The 20038-nt window shown below is 36.5% G+C and overlaps 1 protein-coding gene across 6 annotated transcripts in view; it reads left to right on the top strand.

Annotated features, from left to right (window-relative positions):
* Positions 1 to 18877, top strand: part of RAB3GAP1 (RAB3 GTPase activating protein catalytic subunit 1) — a 111630-nt gene extending 92753 nt beyond the window's left edge. For 4 of the 6 annotated variants that reach the window (XM_058694869.1, XM_058694891.1, XM_058694899.1 and 1 more), the window contains 6 exons: positions 11269 to 11365; positions 11459 to 11562; positions 11695 to 11810; positions 13231 to 13333; positions 16206 to 16226; positions 17087 to 18877. In XM_058694869.1, the coding sequence (XP_058550852.1) occupies positions 11269 to 11365; positions 11459 to 11562; positions 11695 to 11810; positions 13231 to 13333; positions 16206 to 16226; positions 17087 to 17323 (678 nt within the window). In that variant the 3' untranslated portion in view covers positions 17324 to 18877. Of the gene's footprint in view, positions 1 to 11268; positions 11366 to 11458; positions 11563 to 11694; positions 11811 to 13230; positions 13334 to 16205; positions 16227 to 17086 lie in introns of those variants that run through there. The other 2 variants (XM_058694879.1, XR_009251601.1) reach the window with 2 other exon arrangements.
* The last annotated feature ends 1161 nt before the right edge of the window (positions 18878 to 20038 follow it).

Below are 20038 nucleotides of genomic sequence, written 5' to 3'. Positions count from 1 at the left end.
AAAAGAGGACGAGGAGGGGGGAGGGAAGTAGAATGAGATGATTGATTTAAATATAAATAGATAATAAGTGGTAATCAGAAAATACCCATTTAAAAATTGGGTTCCACGCTGATTATGGAGCCTGCTTAAAATTCTCTCTCTCTCCCTCCCTTTGCCCCTCTCCCTAGCTCATGTTCTTTCTCTGTCTCTTTCAAAATATCAAGTAGAATAGATTAAATTAAGTTAAATTAAAATGTCAGACCAATTGCAAATACTTAGAGTTAAAGGAATGAAGGGCACAAAAAATGTATTACTGCAAAGATAGCTACTAAAATAAAAATATAGAACTTCCTAAGGACCAGCAAAAATTGTTTTAAAAAGAAAGAACACACAACAGATAAACACACATAACAATGATCACATCACACACAGAATAAGTCCTGTAAAATCCAAGTGTCTGCTACAAACAAGGGATTCATTGATGCAAAAAGGCTACAAAGTCAGAATGGCTAAAATAAAAAAGGTAAGAAATAACAAGTGTCGACAAAGATTTGGAGAAAAAGGAACCCTCATGCATGGTGGGAATGCAAATTGGTGCATCCATTATAGAAAGTAATATGGAGGTTCCTCAAAAAACTAAAAACAGAATTAACGTGATCCAATAATTTTACTATTGGGTATTTACCCAAAGAAAATGAAATCACAAATTCGAAAAGATAGATGTTCCCCTGTGTTTATTGCAGCATTATTCACAAGATCCAAGATTTAGGAGCAACTGGAGTTTCTTTTGGTAGATGAATGGCTAAAGAAGATGTGGTATAAGTCTATAATGGAATATTACTCATCCATAAAAAAGAATAAGATCTGGCCATTTGCAGCAACATGGATAGATCTGGAAGATATCATGCTAAGTGAAATAAGTTAGGGAAAGACAAATACCATATGATTTCACGAATATGTGAAACTTAAGAAACAAAACGGGTGCCTGGGTGGCTCAGTTGGTTAAGTATCGATTTTTGATTTCTGCTCAAGTCATGATCTCACAGTTCGTGAGTTCGAGACCCACATTGGGCTCTGTGCTGAACAATGTGGAGCCTGCTTGGAGTTCTCTCTCTCCCCCCCCTCACTCTGCCCCTTCCCCCGTCTCAAAAATAAATAAACTTTTAAAAAACCTTAAAAAAAAAAAAAAAGCACTGAAACACAAGAAACAAGACAACTGAATAAAGAGAAAAAAAAATGGACCCTTAAGAATAGAGAACAAACTGATGCCTGCCAGAGGGAAGATGTGTAGGGTTGTGAGTGAAATAGAAAAAGAGGATTATGAGTACACATTTACTGTGATGATCACGGAGAAGTGATAAAATTGTTGAAGCATTATTATTGCCTTAAACTAATATAACACTGTACTGTTATGCTTCAAAAATTAATCAAAAGTAAAAAAAAAATACATAGAATAGAGATATGATTAGAGTAAGGGTATAGCCAAATTATTCCTTTAGTTTTCTGCCTATGGTTAATTATATAATTAAATTTATTTTACCATATACACAAAAAGAAGGTTACAGAGTAAATAATGGACAGATTCATCAGGTACCTGAAAGCAATAAAAGGGTTATGATCCTGATATGAAATAAGGTAGAATTAAAGCTGAAGAGCATCAAAAGATGCTTTATAAGCTAAAAATGTATTTCACAATGAGGGTATAATATTTGTTAATGTTTATACACTAGATAACAGCCATCTGTATAAAATAGGAAACCATAGGAAGTAAGGGAAGAAACAGATTGAAACATACTCATAACAGAGGACTTTGACCACATTACTCTTTGTACAAGACAATCAAGTAGTCAAAACTAAGGAAATATCTAAATAAGATAGTAAGGCTGATCTTTTAGATATATCCCAAACACTGTACCTTAGCAATAGAAGCTGTACCTTCTTTTTACATCCACATGGAGCATTCACAAAAACTGATAGTATATTAGGGCACAAAAAAACACAGCAGGATTCATCATGAAAATATTATCAGTACTCTGATCTCTCCAATAAAACTAGAGATTAAAAATGAAACAGCAATAACAAGGGATGCCTGGGTGGCTTAGTTGGTTAAGCATCTGACTTTTGATCTCAGCTCAGGTCTTAATCTCAGGGTGGTGAGTTCAAGCCCCACACTAGGCTCCACACAGCCTACTTAAAGATAGAAAGAAACAACAAAAAAAATCTAGGGCTTCTCCCTGGAAATTTAAAAGCCTTATATTAACTTTTAGGTAAAGGAGAAATACTAAAACAAACTTCTGAAAAATAACAAAACACTGTATATCCGAATCTATAAGACATATTTAAGGAGTGAGGAAAGCAAAATCCATAGCCCTAAATACCTACGTCACAAAAATACAAGGCGTGCATGGTTGGCTCAGTCAGTGGAGTATGAGACTCTTGATCTCAGGGTTGTGGGTTCAAGTCCTATGTTAGATATAGAGATTATTCAAAAATAAATGAAAATTACTGAATTAATAAATTTCTAACTCAAAAAGCTAGAGAAAGAACAACAAAAGTAAAACTATAAGAAAACGAGAAGGCAATGCTAAAGATAAAAGAGAGTGATGAAGTAGAGAACAGAAAAACATATCAAATTAATAAATATGATTTTATTTTAAAAAATCAAAATTGACAAATTGTTGCTTTAATCACAAAAGAAAAGGAAAAGCATGCATTACAAAATAAATGATAAAAAGTGCCAATAATTATTGATACAGAGGAAATATTTTTTAAAAAACAATACTTTATATGGTTGTGCATATAAATTTGAAAACCAAGATGAAATGGAGGATTTCTTGGGACAATACAGTATATAAAAAAATGATCCCAGTGAAGATAGAATATGTAAACAGACCAGTTTCCAAAAAAGAAACAGACAATTATCAAGAAATGACCCCATAAAAAAAACACCAGGCTTAAGCTGGTTTCACAGGGGACTTCATCTAAATGTTGAGAGATCAAATAGTTCAAATGCTGCTTAAATTGTTTCAGTACATAGCAAATGAAGGAAATCTTCCAAAATCTTTTTATCGTAAACTGTGACTATGACATTGGTCCCTAAGACTGATAAAGGAGGCATATCTAAAAAAAGTACAGACCAGTAATACTTAAGAAATTTAATGTAAATCCTTTTAAGTTTGTTTAGAGAGAGATGAAGGTGAGGGGCAGAGAGAGCCGAAGAGAGGGAATCCCAAGCAGGCTCCTTGCTGTCAACGTGGAGCCTGATGTGGGGCTCTGTCTCATGATACCATGAGATCATGACCTGAACCGAAGTCAAGAGTTGGACACTGAACCACCTGAGCCACCCAGGCACCCCGAATGCAAAATCCTAAATGAACAGGCTCTTACCACTTTGAGATAACAATACATGTCAACTGAGTGCAACAGTGATTTTTTTTTTGAAGTTTATTTATATAATTAACTTCATTAATAGGTCTAAGAAGAAAGTATATCATTATCTTATATGTACTGAAAAAATCTTTGATAAAATTTAATACTCCTTTCTAATAAAAGATTCAGAATTAAGAATGGATGGATACTTCCTTAAAATAAAAAAATGTATATAGACCTCAATCCTAAACAAAGCATCTTAATTGGGGAACCCTAGAACTATTCTCACTAAGGTCGGGAATGAGGCAAGGGTGCCTACTGTCTCGTTTAACGTTATTTAACGTTATTTTGGAGACATTAGTCAATATAATTAGAAAAGAGAAAACAGAGACATAGAAGTTGAAAGAACTTTTGTTTGCAGCTGCTATGACAGTATACCTGGAAAAATCTAAAGAATCGGTGATAAAAGTAATTGAAAATAATTCAGCAAGGTAGCAGAATATAAAGTTAATATGTGTCTAGTAGCCTTCATATACACAAATAATAATCATTCTGAAGATGTGAATGACATTTTCTCTTCATTATAAGTGAAAAAAAAAAAAAGGTGAAATGCCTAGAAATAACCAGAAATGATAGAAATATGAATAAAGAAACACTCCTGAAAAACACACATGAATAGATATCACTTGTTCTTGGTTAGGAAGTCTCAACATCATTAAGTTCAATTCTACTTAAATTAATTTATAAATTTAATGCAGTCCCATAAAGTACGAAAAAGTCTTTAGTATGGAGCCAGACAAGTTGATACTCAAATTTATCTGGAAAAATAAACATGCAGGCTTAGGACTCAGAGGTTTGGAGAGTGACTTTTAATGGGTTTTTTTTGGGTTCATGGATGTGTTTAAAATTGTGGTTTTGGTTGTACAACTCTGTAAATATACCTAAAACTATTGGATTGTACACTTTAAATGGGTGAGTTGTTATTTTAAAAAAGCATACAAGAGTAGCTAAGAATGGATTGTAAAGAAAGAGTTATGAAAAGAAAGCTATGAGGCAGGTGAATGGTGGGGGGGTGGGGAACTAACCCTACCAGATATTAAAGCATAATACATAGCCTCACTATTTAAATAATATGATAATGATGCATAACTAGACAGCCCAGTGAAGGAGAATGGAAAAAACATAAATACATACAGAAATCTAGTATATGATAAAAATGTCATCTCAAATCACTGGTATGGATAGACCTTTTAATAAATCTATTTGGGATAACTGAGTAACCATTTGGCAGAAGATAAAATTAGATCTGTTTCTCATACCATACATAAGAATGGACTGAAAAAGAAAAGGGGTGCCTGGGTGGCTCAGTCGGTGAAGCATCTGACTTTGGCTCAGGTCATGATCTCACTGTTCATGATTTGGAGCCCCTTATTGGATAAGCACAAGCCCCACTTTGGGTGAGCTCGATCCCTGCTTCGGGTGAGCCCTTCTTCTCTCCCTCCCCCTCCCCATCCCTCTCCCCCTCTCTGTCCTTTGTGGGATCCTCTCTCTCTCTCTGTCCCTTGCTCATTTGTGCCCTCTCGCTCTCAAAAAAAAAAAAAAAAAAAAAAGTCAAAAGACAAATGATAAACTGGGAGAAATATTTGTAAAGTGGAAGAAATGTATGTATTACAAAGTGCAAAAATACTGTAGAAACATGGGCAAGAGATACGAGGAGATAACTCATCTACCCAAAAGATAATTACCCTTAAACCTTTCAAAAGATGTTCAGCTTCATTCATAGTAAGAGAAATGCAAATTTATAAACTTCACTGAGATAACCATTTCTCACACATCAGATTGGTAAAAATTTAAAAGCTTAATAAATACCGAATGAGGCCCTGAGGCAACAGGCTTTTTCGAACATTACTGGTGAGAGGCATGATGGTACAACCCCCTATGGAGGGGAATTTGGCAGTATTTAATAAAACTTACATGTGCATTTACCCTTTTACCCAAAAAGCAATCCCATTTCTAGTAATTTACCCTAGTATTTTCAAAACAAAAATAAAGATGCACTAAGTTGTTCATTCCTGTATTGCTTGTAATTAGAAAATACTGGAAACTATATGCTCAAATTTAGGAGCTTTATTGAATAAACTGTGGTTGATCTACATAATAGAGGACTTTGCAGTTGTTTAAAAATGAGGAAAATGTCTATTAACTGATAGCGATTTTTAGGATGTTTTTAAGAGAGAAGTAAAGTACAAATGAATATATGTAATATGCTTCATTTTGTGTAAAAAGAGGGGGAGGTTAAGAAAACACTTACCTCTTTATCTTCACAAAAACAAATTTATCTTCACAAAACTGAAAGCATTGAAATTAGTTACCTGGAATGGTTAAAAGGGGGAAGAAAATATAGAGTAAAAGTGTGGAAGGGAGTGACATGTAGAGAAGAGTATACTTCCTGTACACTTTGACTTCTGGAAAAATGTTAATTGCCTGCATAATCAAAAATTAAATTAACAAGAATAGACAGGGGGGACGTGACCAAAACTGAAAGCAAGCTGGATAAATGAACTCGGGTGTGATTCACATAATAACATAACCACACTGAAACGAGGTCAAGGTTGGGAGGATAATTTAACTCAAGTAATTTATGATCAATCACATAAGATATGTTTGACTGTATACCCTCTGGTTTGGCGGGAGGTGGGAGAGCACTGCAGACAAATCCTAAACTTTGTTTTCTAAATTTGTTTGTTGTAGTTATGTGGGTAAGCAGTTCTGAAACTTTTTGGTGGATTATTGTTTGAGCAAATGAGTAATTAAATGTGTTGGTGGTGTTAGAAGCCAGAATTCTTACTGTGGAAGTGCGATGCAAACATGGAATTGAAGAAAGTGAGGGAGACCCAATGGCAGTGGATTGGAATTGGAAGTGTTGGTGTGGAACTATAGGTTTCTAAAGTATCAATAGGTATGTGGGTATATGCATATGCATATATACAAGCATATATTTCGTAGCTTTCTTCTGAAGGTGTCTAGAAGCAGTGACATCTCAGTAGCAGTAAACACATATATATTGATTTCTAGAACATTTCTTACTTAAAAGGAACTGTGTCTTCCTCAGAGAAATGGCTGGTTTGGGAATTGGGATAAAGAAGGTATTAATATGAATGTGGAACATCATGTGTTGCCAGAAAATAAGGAACTGCTTAAAAAGAGAAGTATTTCCTAATGAGGTAGCTTAAAGGAACTCTTATTGTCAAAACCTGGACAAGCTGAATGGCAAATAATTAAGGGTGGTAACAAATTATAAACCATTGGAAAAAAGTCGGCACCCATGAGTCTCCATTGATAATTTACAGATAAACAAATGAGAGAGAAGGGAGGTATTCCAGCTCAAAGATGACAGGTGAATATGGAGGGTATGCTGGAGTTGAAAACCCTTCATTTTACAGCAGTATTCATAGTAAAGATTAATTGGTTCAAGTAGGAATTAACCAAGAGATGTCCAGGTGGGAATTTGGGTGAAGAGCATCATACTTGCATGGTTTTAAAGTGTTTCTCCACAGATTACTTCTGAATTGCAAGGAAATAATAACTATGTAGTAGAGAAATGGGGTAATACCTTGAGTGGATGGTCAAAATTAATATCACTAATAAGGGGCAGATGCAGATTGTCTACACCGAGATGTGTTGTAAGGATCCACCAGCACTTAGCACTGATCCGAGGTTGTATATTTTGCATTAAGTCATGAGAAAACATTAGGTAAACCCAAGATGAGAGACATTGTATTCTAAAAAGAGCCAAACAAAACAAAACAAAACAAAACACCAAAAAACCCCCCAACGTACCATTGTAGGAGTATATTAAAGGGACACAGGAACCAACTAAAACATTTCCCAATGGCCAGTGGAACAATTTGAACAATAAAATACTATTGGACTGTAACTCAAAGTATAAAATAAACATCCTTGAGTCTATAGTGATACAAATAAGTAAATAAATTGGTGAGAAGAGACCAGTCTAATGAAGAAGAACTCCAAATCTACTCTGCCTACAAGGAGGTAGAGCATAAATCCCACTCCATAAACATGGGCTGTACAGAGTGACTTCCTTTAAAGAGTACAGTATTTAAATTAGAGAACATGAGTAACTTTACAGTGCAGACATCTGACAATACTGTCTTAGCCAGGTGAGCGAGGTTAACAACAGGGGTAAGTCATATTGGTAGTTTCATGTGCTGTTGATATGAGGTGGTGAAGTAGCACTTTACATCTCTTCACTTGATCTTAGCCAAAAGGCCGAGAAGTGATACACTTTACATCTCTTGTCTTCCCAGAAATACCTAGCCCCAGTTTGATCATAAGAAAAACATCAAATAAGTTCGAGTAGAGGCTCTTGTTACAAAATACCTGACTAGAATTCCTTAAAACTGTCAAGGGCAGTGAACACAGAGAAAGTCTAAGAAAGTGTTACATGTAAGGGGAACCTAGAAACATGACTACCAAATATAATGTATCCTGGATGGGCTTCTGAAATAGGAAATGGACATAAATAAAAACTAAGGAAATTGAAGGACGCCTGGGTGGCTCAGTCGGTTAAGCATCCGACTTAGCTTAGGTCATGATCTCACGGTTTGTGGGTTTGAGCCCCGTGTCAGGCTCTGTGCTGACAGCTCAGAGCCCGGAGCCTGCTGCGGATACTCTGTCTCCCTCTCTGTTTCTGTCTGTCTGTCTCTCTCTCTCTCTTTGTCTCTCTCAAAAATAAAAAAATAAAAATAAAAAAAAAACTAAGGAAATTGAATATACAGATATTGACTGTATGATTCATAATAGCAAAAAAGAGGAACAAACCTTCATCTGTCAACTAATGAAGGAATAAATGTGGCATATTCATACAATGGCATACTATTGAGCCATAAAAATGAATGAAGTTCTGATACATGGTATAACACGAACGAACCTTAACATTGTGCTAAGAACCTTAACACTGTGCTAACAGTGTGCTAAGTGCTAAGTGAAAGAAACCAGAAATAGAAGGCCACATGTTACATGCTTCCATTTATAGGAAATACCAGAGTAGGCAAATTCATGAAGACAGAAAGTTAGTTTAGTAGTTACTAGGGGCTAGGAGATGGGAGAAATGAGGGAATGACTGCTGTTGGGTAATGGGCTTCTTTTTGGGGTGATTAAGATGTTTTGGAATTAGATAATGGTGATGGTTGTATAACTTGTAAGTATGCTAAAAACCACTGAAGTGTATGTTTAAAGTGGCGAATTTTATGGTATGTAAATCATATCTAAAATTTTTAAAACTAAGGAAATATGAATAAAGTGTGGGATTCCACTTATTCAGAAAGGTGAGGGGAGGGTACTGTATTCAAAATGTCAATGTTATAGGGGCGCCTGGGTGGCTCAGTCGGTTGGGTGTCCAGATTCGGCTCAGGTCATGATCTCACAGTCTGTGAGGTCGAGCCCTCCGTCGAGCTCTATTCTGTCAATTCAGAGCCTGGAGCCTGCTTCAGATTCTGTGTCTCCCTCTTTCTCTGTCCCTCCCCCATTCAAGCTCTGTCTCTATCAAAAAATGAATAAACGTTAAAAAAAATTTTTTTTAAATGTCAGTGTTATAAAAGACTGGAAAACTTCGAGATTTGTTGAGATTAATGAGGTATGACAACTTAAGGCAGTGTATGGTCTTTAATTGGATCCTGTATGGTGGTGGGTAATATAAGTCATTATGTGGTCTGTTGACAAAAATGAAATAAGGATAGTAGACTAGATTAAAAGTATTTGATCAGTGTTAAAGGTAGTTTATATAGTTTATATAATCATAATAGTTTATATTTTGATTATAGAAGAAAACATTCTTAATTTGGGGAAATAGATATTTGGGGATAAAGGGACATGATGTATGTAACTGGCTTTCAGATTATTCAGGAAAAAAATGTATGTATGTATATATTATGTGCACAGAGGAGAGAGATGCATGCAATTAAATGAGGTAAAGGTGAGTCTAGGTAAGTAATCACTTGGCATTGTCTTGTACATATCCTAACTCTGTTTTTAGGTATATACCTTTAAGAAATTCTTCTACATGTGTACCAGGAAACATACCCAATAACATAACAGGAACCTTATTTGTAATAGTCAAAAATTTGGCAGGGGGTGGAGTGGGGAAGTCTATCAATGGAGGAACATTTTATTTTATTACTTTATTTCATTTCATTTCATTTCTTAAAGTTTATTTATTTGAGAGACACACACACCACGAGTTGGGCAGGGGCAGAGAGAGGAGAGAGAGAATCTCAAGCAGGCTCTACCAGCACAGAGCCTGATGCGGGGCTGAACCCATGAAGCCGCAAGATCATAACCTGAGCCAAAGCCAAAAGTTGGACGCTTAACCGACTGAGCCACACGGGCGTCCATCAATGGAGGAACATTGTAATATTAGCATGTATCAACATATGCAGTCTCAAAAAGAATGCCAAGTGAAGAACAAGTCACTGAGGGAATGTAACTAGAAACATTGCATTTATATAAAGATTAAAACCAGACTAAACTAAGCGATACATTATTTAGGGCTACACAGCTATGTGAGAAAACTATATTATTTGTTGAGGGTGAGGTGCATGAGGGAGGGAGACTTGATCATGGAGGCAACAGGGACTTGGAAAGTGCTGGTGATACTCTGTTTCTTAAGCTGGTTGATGTGTAAATGAGTGTTCATTCTAAACAGTTCTTCTAAAATTAGTGTCTTCTAAACTATTTATAAATACTCTGGTATGTGTATTTCTTAATTAAAAAATTTTTCAAACCACAGAAAACTCTCCAAGCCAAAAAATAAAGGTTATAAGTCATTAAAGGAACAAAGCAAATTCTGAAATAGTATGTGCATTACGATTTTTTGTTAAGAAATTGCATATGTATCTGTATCTTTGTGTTTAAATGGGAATAGAAATAAGTCTAAGAAGATAAACAGAAAAATAGGTTGCTCCTTTAGGAAGTAGGATTTCTAGACAACTTTTACATTATACTTCTCTGTATTTGTTTCTGAAATCTGTGAACATTTATCATCCATGCTTACCTATGAGATTATATTTCTTTTATCTTTATTGCTCTTGAATAAGGAGCATTAAGGTAAGGTCCATGTGTTATACATAACTTCTCTGAATTTATTTATTTTTTCATTTTTATTGTTATTAGTATTATTTTAGAGAGAGCACACATGAGCAGGGGAGAGGGGCAGAGGGAGGGAGAGAGACAGAATCTTAAGCAGGCTCCACACTCAGTGCTGAAACTGATGTGAGGCTTGATCCTACAACCCTGGGATCATGACCTGAGCCGAAATCAAGAGTTGGATGCTCAACTGACTGAGCCACCCAGGAGCCCCATCTCTGTATTTTTTTTAATCTGAAAAATAATAAAACAATTTCCATTTTGGAAAAAAAACAATAAATCAAAACAACTAAAGCAAACAAAAAAATTAGAGGAAGGTCTCTATCAGTGTTTGGAAATGTTAAGCGAGAAGCAGTTTATAGAACAGTATTTTACATACTTAGTTCACCTAATATGTATATTCAGTGTTTTAAAACATCCCGGAATAAAAATGCTCCACCATTAACGGTTGTTATCTCTAGGCGGTATAATTTACAGACAGTTTTTATTTTCTTTGTATTTCCCTTACTTGCATGTATTACATATGGAAGCAAGAAAAGTAAAATGTGGGAATATTCACCACTATTAAAGACTGAAGTCCTGAATTGTTTTCAGTGATATTATTCTTAACATTGTTGTTGGTAGCTCCTTACTTGGATGAGTACGGCAAGGTACTAAGAGAGCTCCCTAATGCAGAGGATTTTTTTCTTTCATAGATGGAGACTTTATTCTTTGACAGCTGCATTGGTCATTTATGTACCTTTATGCCTCCTTCAGGTGCTGCACTATCTGGCAGTCCAGAAACCTGCAGACCTTGCTCGGCACCTGTTACCTTGTGTAATTCATGCAGCTGTACTCAAGGTAAAGGAAGAAGGTAAATGTCTTACTTCATTAGTCATTAGTTTATTTCCAAAATGAAAGTATATTTTGCCTGACTTAATTATGGCTTTGATCTTTTTCAAAAAAGAAAATCTGGAAAACATTTCTTCAGTTAAGAAGATTATAAAGCAGATAATAACTCATTCCAGTAAAGTTCTGCACTTCCCCAATCCAGAAGACAAGAAATTGGAAGTAAGTTTGCTGTATGTCGGGGTCTTGCCAAGTGTTCTCCCCAGTTGGCAATGATTATTTTAAAGTTACATTTTTTAAAGGCTGCTTTTTTTGCCGCTTTCCAATGTATGTTTCTCCCTTTTCCACTGTTAGGAAATCATCCATCAAATTACTAATGTAGAAGCTATAATTGCCAGAGCCCGCTCACTGAAAGCCAAGTTTGGAACTGAGAAATGTGAACAAGAGGAGGAAAAGGAAGACCTTGAAAAGTAATTGATATTTGAGTAACTTTTATCTGCAGTAGGAAAAACCACCATTCTCTTCAGAAAACTTTAATAGAATGTTGAGATTCTTTTGTTGTACCCCTATGTTATTTGTAACAAGCATCAGCTAGAGACAGAAAAATATTTAATTATCATAGAATTTGACTTCTCCTGTATTTCTGGGTGTTTGCAAGGTGGATCCATTCCTTCTACATTTAAAAACAAGTCTACCAGGTCCTTTTTTCTAGGAATGTGCCTGCAGTTGCCTGTGGAAGAGCTAGTGATTCTTTGTTACTTGCAGTGCCCCAGAGCTTTGCTTTCAGCTCTCACTGTTCTTTAACCAGTCTGAGGTGTTGTGAAATTGTATTTCTCCCCAATATTCCTAGTTATTTATTTAACTCTAAGTAAGGTTTTTGATAGCAAAGGTGCATATCTTGTGTACCTTGTGAACATGTTTTGAAAGAGTGACCAGATGGCCTCTCCAGGATGATACAGATGACTGGGTCAATCATTTCCTCCTCCTGAGAAAGTCTTGGCACCATTACCTGTTAGTATGAGTCCCTTTCCATTGTTGCTTATGGTACTTGAAAGAAAAATGTTTTTATATGTGATAAAGTGTTTCCAAATTAGCTGCTTCAGCAACTTGAATTTATCATAATTTTAAAGTCTTCATCAGCCTTTTCAGAAATGAAATGGCATTATTGATGCTAAATAATATCATATGACAAGACATGCTATAGCTCTTAACAAGTTCTTGTTAGAATTTTATGTCTTGTGTTCGGGGAAATTTTGTCTTAGCCTTCTTTGCTCTTGAAAATTCCTTCCTTTTAAATGAGAAGAATGAACGCTAATCAAGGGAATCATTTCTAAAATAGCAGTATGAATTAGTGGTGCAGGCAGTCTCATAGCTTCAGAACTCTAACATAGGTTATCTGTAATATACATGGAGGTGCAGTGTTTCCAGCACCTAATGGCACAGTTGAGACTTTGCCCAGTAAAATGTATCTTTTACACACACACATACACACACACCCCTTAAAAGAACAAAAATGAGAAATGTGGATCAGTGCTTTGCTGTATACATATAATTTGGGTTTTTTTTGTCCAAATTTACTGTTCGAATCTTTTATTTATTGTAGTATTTTGGAAGCTTCTAGTCTGAAAGACAGACCGAATATTTCTTTTTGCCTTTTTACAAAGATGGGTTTTTAAAAATTCTGTGAAAACAGATGAAAGGCAATAAGATTGTCATTTGAGTCTATTTTAATTCCAAATGTGACTCTTTTCTCTTGTAAAAGTTCCACTCTAGCCTTGGTAGGTTTAGCCAGTATCAATTTGAGAGTTTTCCACAACATTGATCTGGGAGACTGACACGGTGTGAACTGAGCAGCTCACTTTCTGTCCTTTCATTACCTCTCTCCCCTAGGTTTGTGAGTTGCCTTTTGGAGCAGCCTGAAGTGTTAGTTGTGGGTGCAGGAAGAGGACATGCTGGCAAAATCATTCACAAGCTGTTTGTGAATGCTCAGAGGGTATGTGAATATGCTTATTGACTGTGTCATGATGTCTCCAGACCTCTACTCAGTAAGTTGCCGGTTTGATTCTCACACATGGCTGATAATACAGCTGCTGAGTGTAAGTCTCGGCATTGGGTTCAAACAATATAAAAACAGTGACTCTCAACGGTGACTTCTGAGTCTCTGAAATCCATTTTCTTTCTTACATATTTAAACAAAATTATAAGTATATTTTAGGATATAAATTTCAGAAGTCAGAAGAGTCTGAAATCCATTGTTGTAGAATCTAATAGGGACTCAGCAATGGCCACTGCAGTGCGGTAGGAAAAAACGTTGCATGCTTTCAAATTAGAATAGAGTTCAGTTTTACCAATTTTAAACTCCATGTACTCCAAATGGATTCACAGTTTTGCTTGTGAAGTTGTATATCTGTTTCTGTTATAGTGAGTTGATCTAAGGAAGAGCAAGATTTCAGATATGTAGAACTGGGGAAACAGGCTTCAGGACAGAAAGCCCAGTTGCAAAAATTATCTTTGGCATTACCTCTACTACTGAGAGTCCAGGTTCAAAAGTTATGTAGTACTTTCTGACATTCATTAAAATTTGAATTTTTATGAAGGTGATGCTAGTTACACTTTGTGTGGATACTCTCTGTACTGATGATGTCAGGGCTCATTAATATTAAAGATTGTGATAAAAGTATTCTAGAGTGTGCTGTGGACAGTCCCTGACTTACGATGATTTGACCTATGATATTTGACTTTGATGGTGAGAAAAATATATATTCAGTAGAAGCCGCGTTTTGAATTTTGGTCTTTTTTCAGGCCAGCAGTATATGCTGCACATTCCTCTCTTGTGATGCTGGGCAGGTGCAACGGCCAGTCCCTGGCAGCCACATGGTCATGAGGGCAAACAGTTGATATACTTACTTACAACTACTCTACCCAGACAACTGTTCTGGCGCTCACTTTCAGTACAGTATTTTAATAAATTACATGAGGTAGTCAACATTTTATTATAAAACAGACTTTGTGTGAGATGATTTTTGCCCAAATGTAGGCTTATGTGAGTCTTCTGAGCTTGAGTAAGGTAGACCAGGCTGAGTTACAATGTTTGGTAGGATAGGTATAGTAAATGTATTCTCAACATAGGGTATTTTCTTTTTTTCTTTCTTTTTTTTTTTTTTTTTTTTTTAATTATTTACTTTTGAGAGAGACAGGCAGAGAGGGAGGGAGAGTGCAAGCAGAGGCGTGACAGACAGAGGGAGATAGAGAATCCCAATAAGGGTCCATGCCATCAGTGCAGAGCCTGATATGGGGCTTAAACCCACAAACCGTGAGATCATGACCTGAGGCGAAATCAAGAGTTGGACCCATAACCGACTAAGCCACTCAGGTGCTCCCAATTTAGGATATTTTCAACTTAGGATGCGTTTCTTGGGACGTAACTTGATTGTAAGTCAAGGAAAGATATGTAAGTACAGGGTGTCCTTTACCTGGAACTATGATGACTCTAGAATGACCCACTTGTGAAAGTGTAATTCTCAGAATCAAAAAGAATTTTCATGGGTTTACATATGATATAAAAGCTGTATAATCTCCTTTGAGTCTGTCTGGAGTATATCTAGTTAATGTAGTCAATTTGATAGCCAAATGTACTGATCTGAATTTTTAGCAAGAAATGAAACCTGTGATTATGTGCGAGATTGCTCCCCAGCTTTAAGATTTCAAGTTAAAAACCAAGTACTTAATTTCCTTATAGAGTTCTAGAAAACAGTAGATGCTTACTTTGATTTGTTTTTGTCTCTGCCATGAAACCAGGAATCAAGTTTGTTTTTGCATCCTATATCCTTTACCAGCTCACTAGCCAGCAGCTAACAACCACATTTCCTTGTCACCACCAATATGAATTTTTCTCCTGTTGCAGAAATTCTTTTCTCTGTCCTCACTTTTAAAAACTTGTGTATTAAGAGGACTTAAAATCTAATGTATTTTTATTTTTAATGCTGAGAGTATTCCGTGTTTTAGATAGTTAAAATTATTTTCCACAAAATGGAAATAGCTTTTCCTCCCTAGAAAGTTAGTAAAGGCTCACTGTAAAAAGACAGAAAATTAATACAGAAAATTTACATCAGTAAATATAGGAGTGTCTCATCCTTTCATTGGCCTTGTATAGCTAATCAATCCCCTTTAAGGGATACTGAAATTACACATTTTTCCCAGTTGTACAATTGCACTTGTAAAACATTTCAAACTTTCAGACCTTGTAGGGAATGCTTTTGGGAGTTGGCAGACTGTAATCCGTATAACAAGCACCTGATTGGTACATTTTTGAACTCAGATCTTAAATGTCTGGCCGTAAACCACTAAAGTTTATTCATGTAACTTTTCATTATCAACTGACACTTTATATCAATTCTAATAAATCAAGATTTTAACTTTTTAAAAAAGTTAAATTTCACTGAGAATTTTGTGTAGCATACAGCAGCTTTACATATTTATAACTTTGTGCTTAAAATTATACACTTTATTAATAAGGTTTTATAAACTTCATTATAATTACATGTGTCAGTGGTGGATTCCACTGGAATTCAACAAATAAACCACAGATTGGATTGTGTTTCAGTTTTATCAATTTTTCCCATTAAATGACACATTTGCCTGTTGAACCATCAGATGCATGAGAAGTGGGATATGTCTGCTCAATTTAACAGCTAGGTGTGTTCTATGTGGTGTGTGTTTGTCTTGATATTCTTTTGATAGGATCATGTTCCTTAATGTAGTGCATGCTGTCTCTGAAATGATCTTGAAATCTCTTGTCTAGCTCTTTTTAAACCATCTTGCTTGTTTCCTTTTCATCACTGTTTCTTTTCTCACCCTTTCTCAAGCTGACTGAATCTTCTGATGAGGTAACAAAATAGCCTTTGTCCCTCATAGTCCCTTGTTCCTTCCCATCCCTCTAACTTCATAAGGTCATTAAGACTAACCACATCTTTAACGGTCTGGATTTGGCATATCTTTCATGCTGATGTTTAGTATAACATGATTTCATATTTCCATTGCCCAAACAATATTTTTTTCTAAATTGATGGTATTTTGAAAGAAATTTAATAATCTGAGAAAAGAAAGAAGTATAGTGACCAATATTAAAATGAAGGCTCTAACTGAATGTTTTTTATGTAATTTTAATGGAAAACTAGATGCCTTTAATATTGAGAACTTCTCTTTTGTGGCCATTGCTACGTTACATGGACCTCTGTCATTTCTTTATCACTTTAGCCACTCAGCAAACAAAACAAGTGTCCCCAGTTTTAATTTGGCAAATGAATCTTAAAAAGAAAGAAATGAAAGAATGGAGATAAAAACCATCTTTCCAGACTTTGGGGAGAAGCAGCTCCTTCCTGGACTGAGGACATCAGACTCGAACTTGGGTTGTTGCTAGAAGAAACGTGTAGAAACCAGTACTACATTTTCCCTCTTCATCAGATGTTGGAATATGGTCCTCACTTTTCAGAGCAGATTGCCTGGCATTCGTGATCTCTTTTGTCTCTGTTACCAGTTTATTTGTAATATCTGGCTGTTCGTGCATTGTTTCAAGCTTCTTGCTTTTTCTGTGTTGGTTTTTGAATAATCATAACATGGCTGACTGCATTACTGAGTAATGTAGAACATCTTTTATGTATTTATCATGTTTGTTCATCTGTCCTTCAAAATGATCTAAGTTTAGCATTGGACTTGCTCTTGAATTTAGCATTTGATTCTGTTCAAGGCTGCAGCCATGGCTCCACCGGAGGAGGAACTGAAGAGAGTGAGCTCTCCAGAAGAGAGAAGGCAGAACTCGGTGTCAGACTTCCCACCTCCTGCTGGCCGGGAACTCATATTGCGCACCACTGTGCCACGCCCAGCCCCGTACTCCCGAGCTCTGCCTCAGCGTATGTATAGTGTTCTCACCAAAGAGGATTTCAGACTTGCAGGTGCCTTTTCATCAGATACCTCCTTCTTCTAATTCTTCTAGAGCCACCTCATTTATGGCTTCAGAGACTGCTCTGACCCCTTCTGTGGGAGGGAGTTTGTGTCAGTCAGAACTTGAGAGACCATGAAGAGGACCTGTCCAGTCCAGTGATCAGGAATCATACCAGCATCTGAAAGACTTTTCCAGCTTCATGCTTGGGCTTTGTTGTATCTCGGTTTGGGCAGAGAGAATGGGCTTGAGCTTTTGAAAGATTTGCTCCCTGAAGAGATGGCCCTTGTTTGACCAGGGGTAGGGGTAGTGGGTAGGGGGATGTACAGGGACCAGAAAAACAGCAGGAGCTCTCTGTACTCCAGTGGGATTGTGCTCATTTATTCTTTCCTGTGACTGTTCCTTAGGTTATCACCTTGCATTTTTAGTCTGTGTAAATACACTTGTTGTATTTGTTAGTATCAGGTATGCAAAACAGAATATCTGTTAATTCAGATTTCTGGATATTTTGGTGGTAGCTTTTCCCAGAATCTGTGTTTTTGAAATACTAAATGACATTCTGTTTATTCAGTCATCTAGTGGCCATCCTTACTGTATTAATTAACTTTTGATGAGCATTTTGAATATTCTAGGAGAAAGCCTAGAATTTCACATAGTTTCTGTTTTTCCACGTAACTGTGACTTAAATGTATTCCTTCTGAGAAAACTATATATTGAATGTTACTGCAAATTAGTTTTATATCTTGTAAGTTTTGTTTATTTTACGTGTTGGTTGCCAGTGAGATATCAACCTGCAAACTGTTCTCTTCTTGCTGTACAGCATGCATTCCTTTTTTTTTTTTTTTTTTTTTGTAATTGTTGACTGGACACTATGTTTTATGGAGTAGAGATGAGCACATTGCTACAAATACAGCTTTGGAATATAGAGATTATCATGCAGTTAGTATAATTTGGTGTATATGCTAATGTAATGATTAGAAGATTATTTCAGTGAACTATTTTGCTTTTGCATTCTAGATAAAGTGAAAATAATTGATGGGGATGTATATAGCACCCAGCATAAGAATAACAGCAACATAATTTCTAGTTATGTGGTGATCAAGATTTATTAAGTCTGTGTTGCTGTATGGCCTCTGTTCAGTAATCTCAAATCTATTTTTAAGCCTAAAATTCCCATTTTAATCCAAAGCAAAAAATGGTTATACTGAAGCATAGACCTTGCGTATATAATTTAAAGAATTAATAGAGCTGTGTAAACCCTGTTATATTATTTTTGTAAAAAAAAAAAAAAGTGTGTACATATATATGTATATATGCACATATATATGTATATATGTACATATGAAGTAGGGGAGGCCCTGGTTGGTTACCTCCCAGCCTTCACAGTGCTTTTCTCTGAGATGCTTTACTTGATTGCTGTTGGTAAACCATACCAATGCAGGCCTGAGGACTGAGCGCTGTACCAGGTAGAAAATGTATCTTTCAAGGACAGGGTTTGTCTGCTTCCCATTGAGGAAGTTAATAGTAAAGAAACATTTTTCAAAGAGGTTGGACTTCAAAATGGCATTGTGAGTCTAATAAAAAGGAAAGTCTTGCTTTCTTTGGCTACTTTTCTTTTCTCTCCTCTGGTGAGCACTTTATTCTTATTTCAGTTAGTTTTATCCTGTCTCATGTCTCCCTAAATATTTGCAGCCTGTGGAGTCTTGTAGGGGTCTTAAGAACATGCTTTGTACCTTCTTTTTTATTGGCAGTTACCCCAGTTTACTTTCATTATAGTTATGAGTAGGGGAGGGGCAGAGAGAGGGTGACACAGAATCCAAAGCAGGCTGCAGGTTCCGAGCTGTCAGCACAGTTTGAGCCCAACGCGGGGCTCAAACTCACGAACCGCAAGATCATGACCTGAGCCAAAGTCAGATGCTTAACCGAATGAGCCACCCAGGTGCCCCTTGGGTTTGTTTCTTGATTGAGAGGGAAGCCATTGGAGAATATTGAACAAGGGAGTGTCATGATCTTACGTTTACAGAATTTGAGTTGTGGCTGCAGTGTGGACAATACACTGATGAGGCAGGGGTACAAGTATGGTGTATATTTTGAAAACAATGCACAGAATTTGCTGATGGAATCCATGAAGGTATGAGTAAGTCAAGGATGACTCAAGGTTTGGGACCTGAGTAACAGTAAGTGATGCTGTTATTTGTTGAAATGAAGAAGACAGAGGGAAGAGCATTTTGGGGGGTGATATAAGATCCTGAAGAACATTGTATTAATTTTGAGGTAGCATTTAGATACCTGTGGTGTAGCAAGCCTTTAAGGTGGCCCCCACTGATCCCTGTCTCCTGGTATTCACACCCCTGTGGTAGTCCCAGCCTCCATATTTTGACCAATGAACATGGAGAAAGCATTGGTATGGCACTTCCAAGATTAGGTTATAAAGGATGTTGTAGCTTCCGTTTTGGCTGCATGTTCTCGTGTGTCTCTCTGTCCCTCTTGTCACTTGCTGTGGGTGAAGTCAACTTCCATGCCACAAACAACCCTAAGGACAGGCCCACATGGTGAGGAAGTGAGGACACCTGCTGATGGCCACGTGAGTGAGCTTGCAAGTGGATTCTCCTCGGTCTCAGAAGTCCGTGGCCTCTTGAGGAACCAAGAGCCAGACGTACCCAGCTCACTGTGTGTGGATTGCAGACCCTCAGAAACGGTGTGCAATAATGTTTTTATTTTAAACTCAGTTTCAGGGACAGTTTGTTTCACAGAAAAAAA

This window comes from Neofelis nebulosa, chromosome 2, assembly GCF_028018385.1.
Source record: "Neofelis nebulosa isolate mNeoNeb1 chromosome 2, mNeoNeb1.pri, whole genome shotgun sequence".
In the NCBI taxonomy this organism is placed as follows: domain Eukaryota; kingdom Metazoa; phylum Chordata; class Mammalia; order Carnivora; family Felidae; genus Neofelis; species Neofelis nebulosa.
This window is presented reverse-complemented; position numbering and strand designations above follow the sequence as displayed.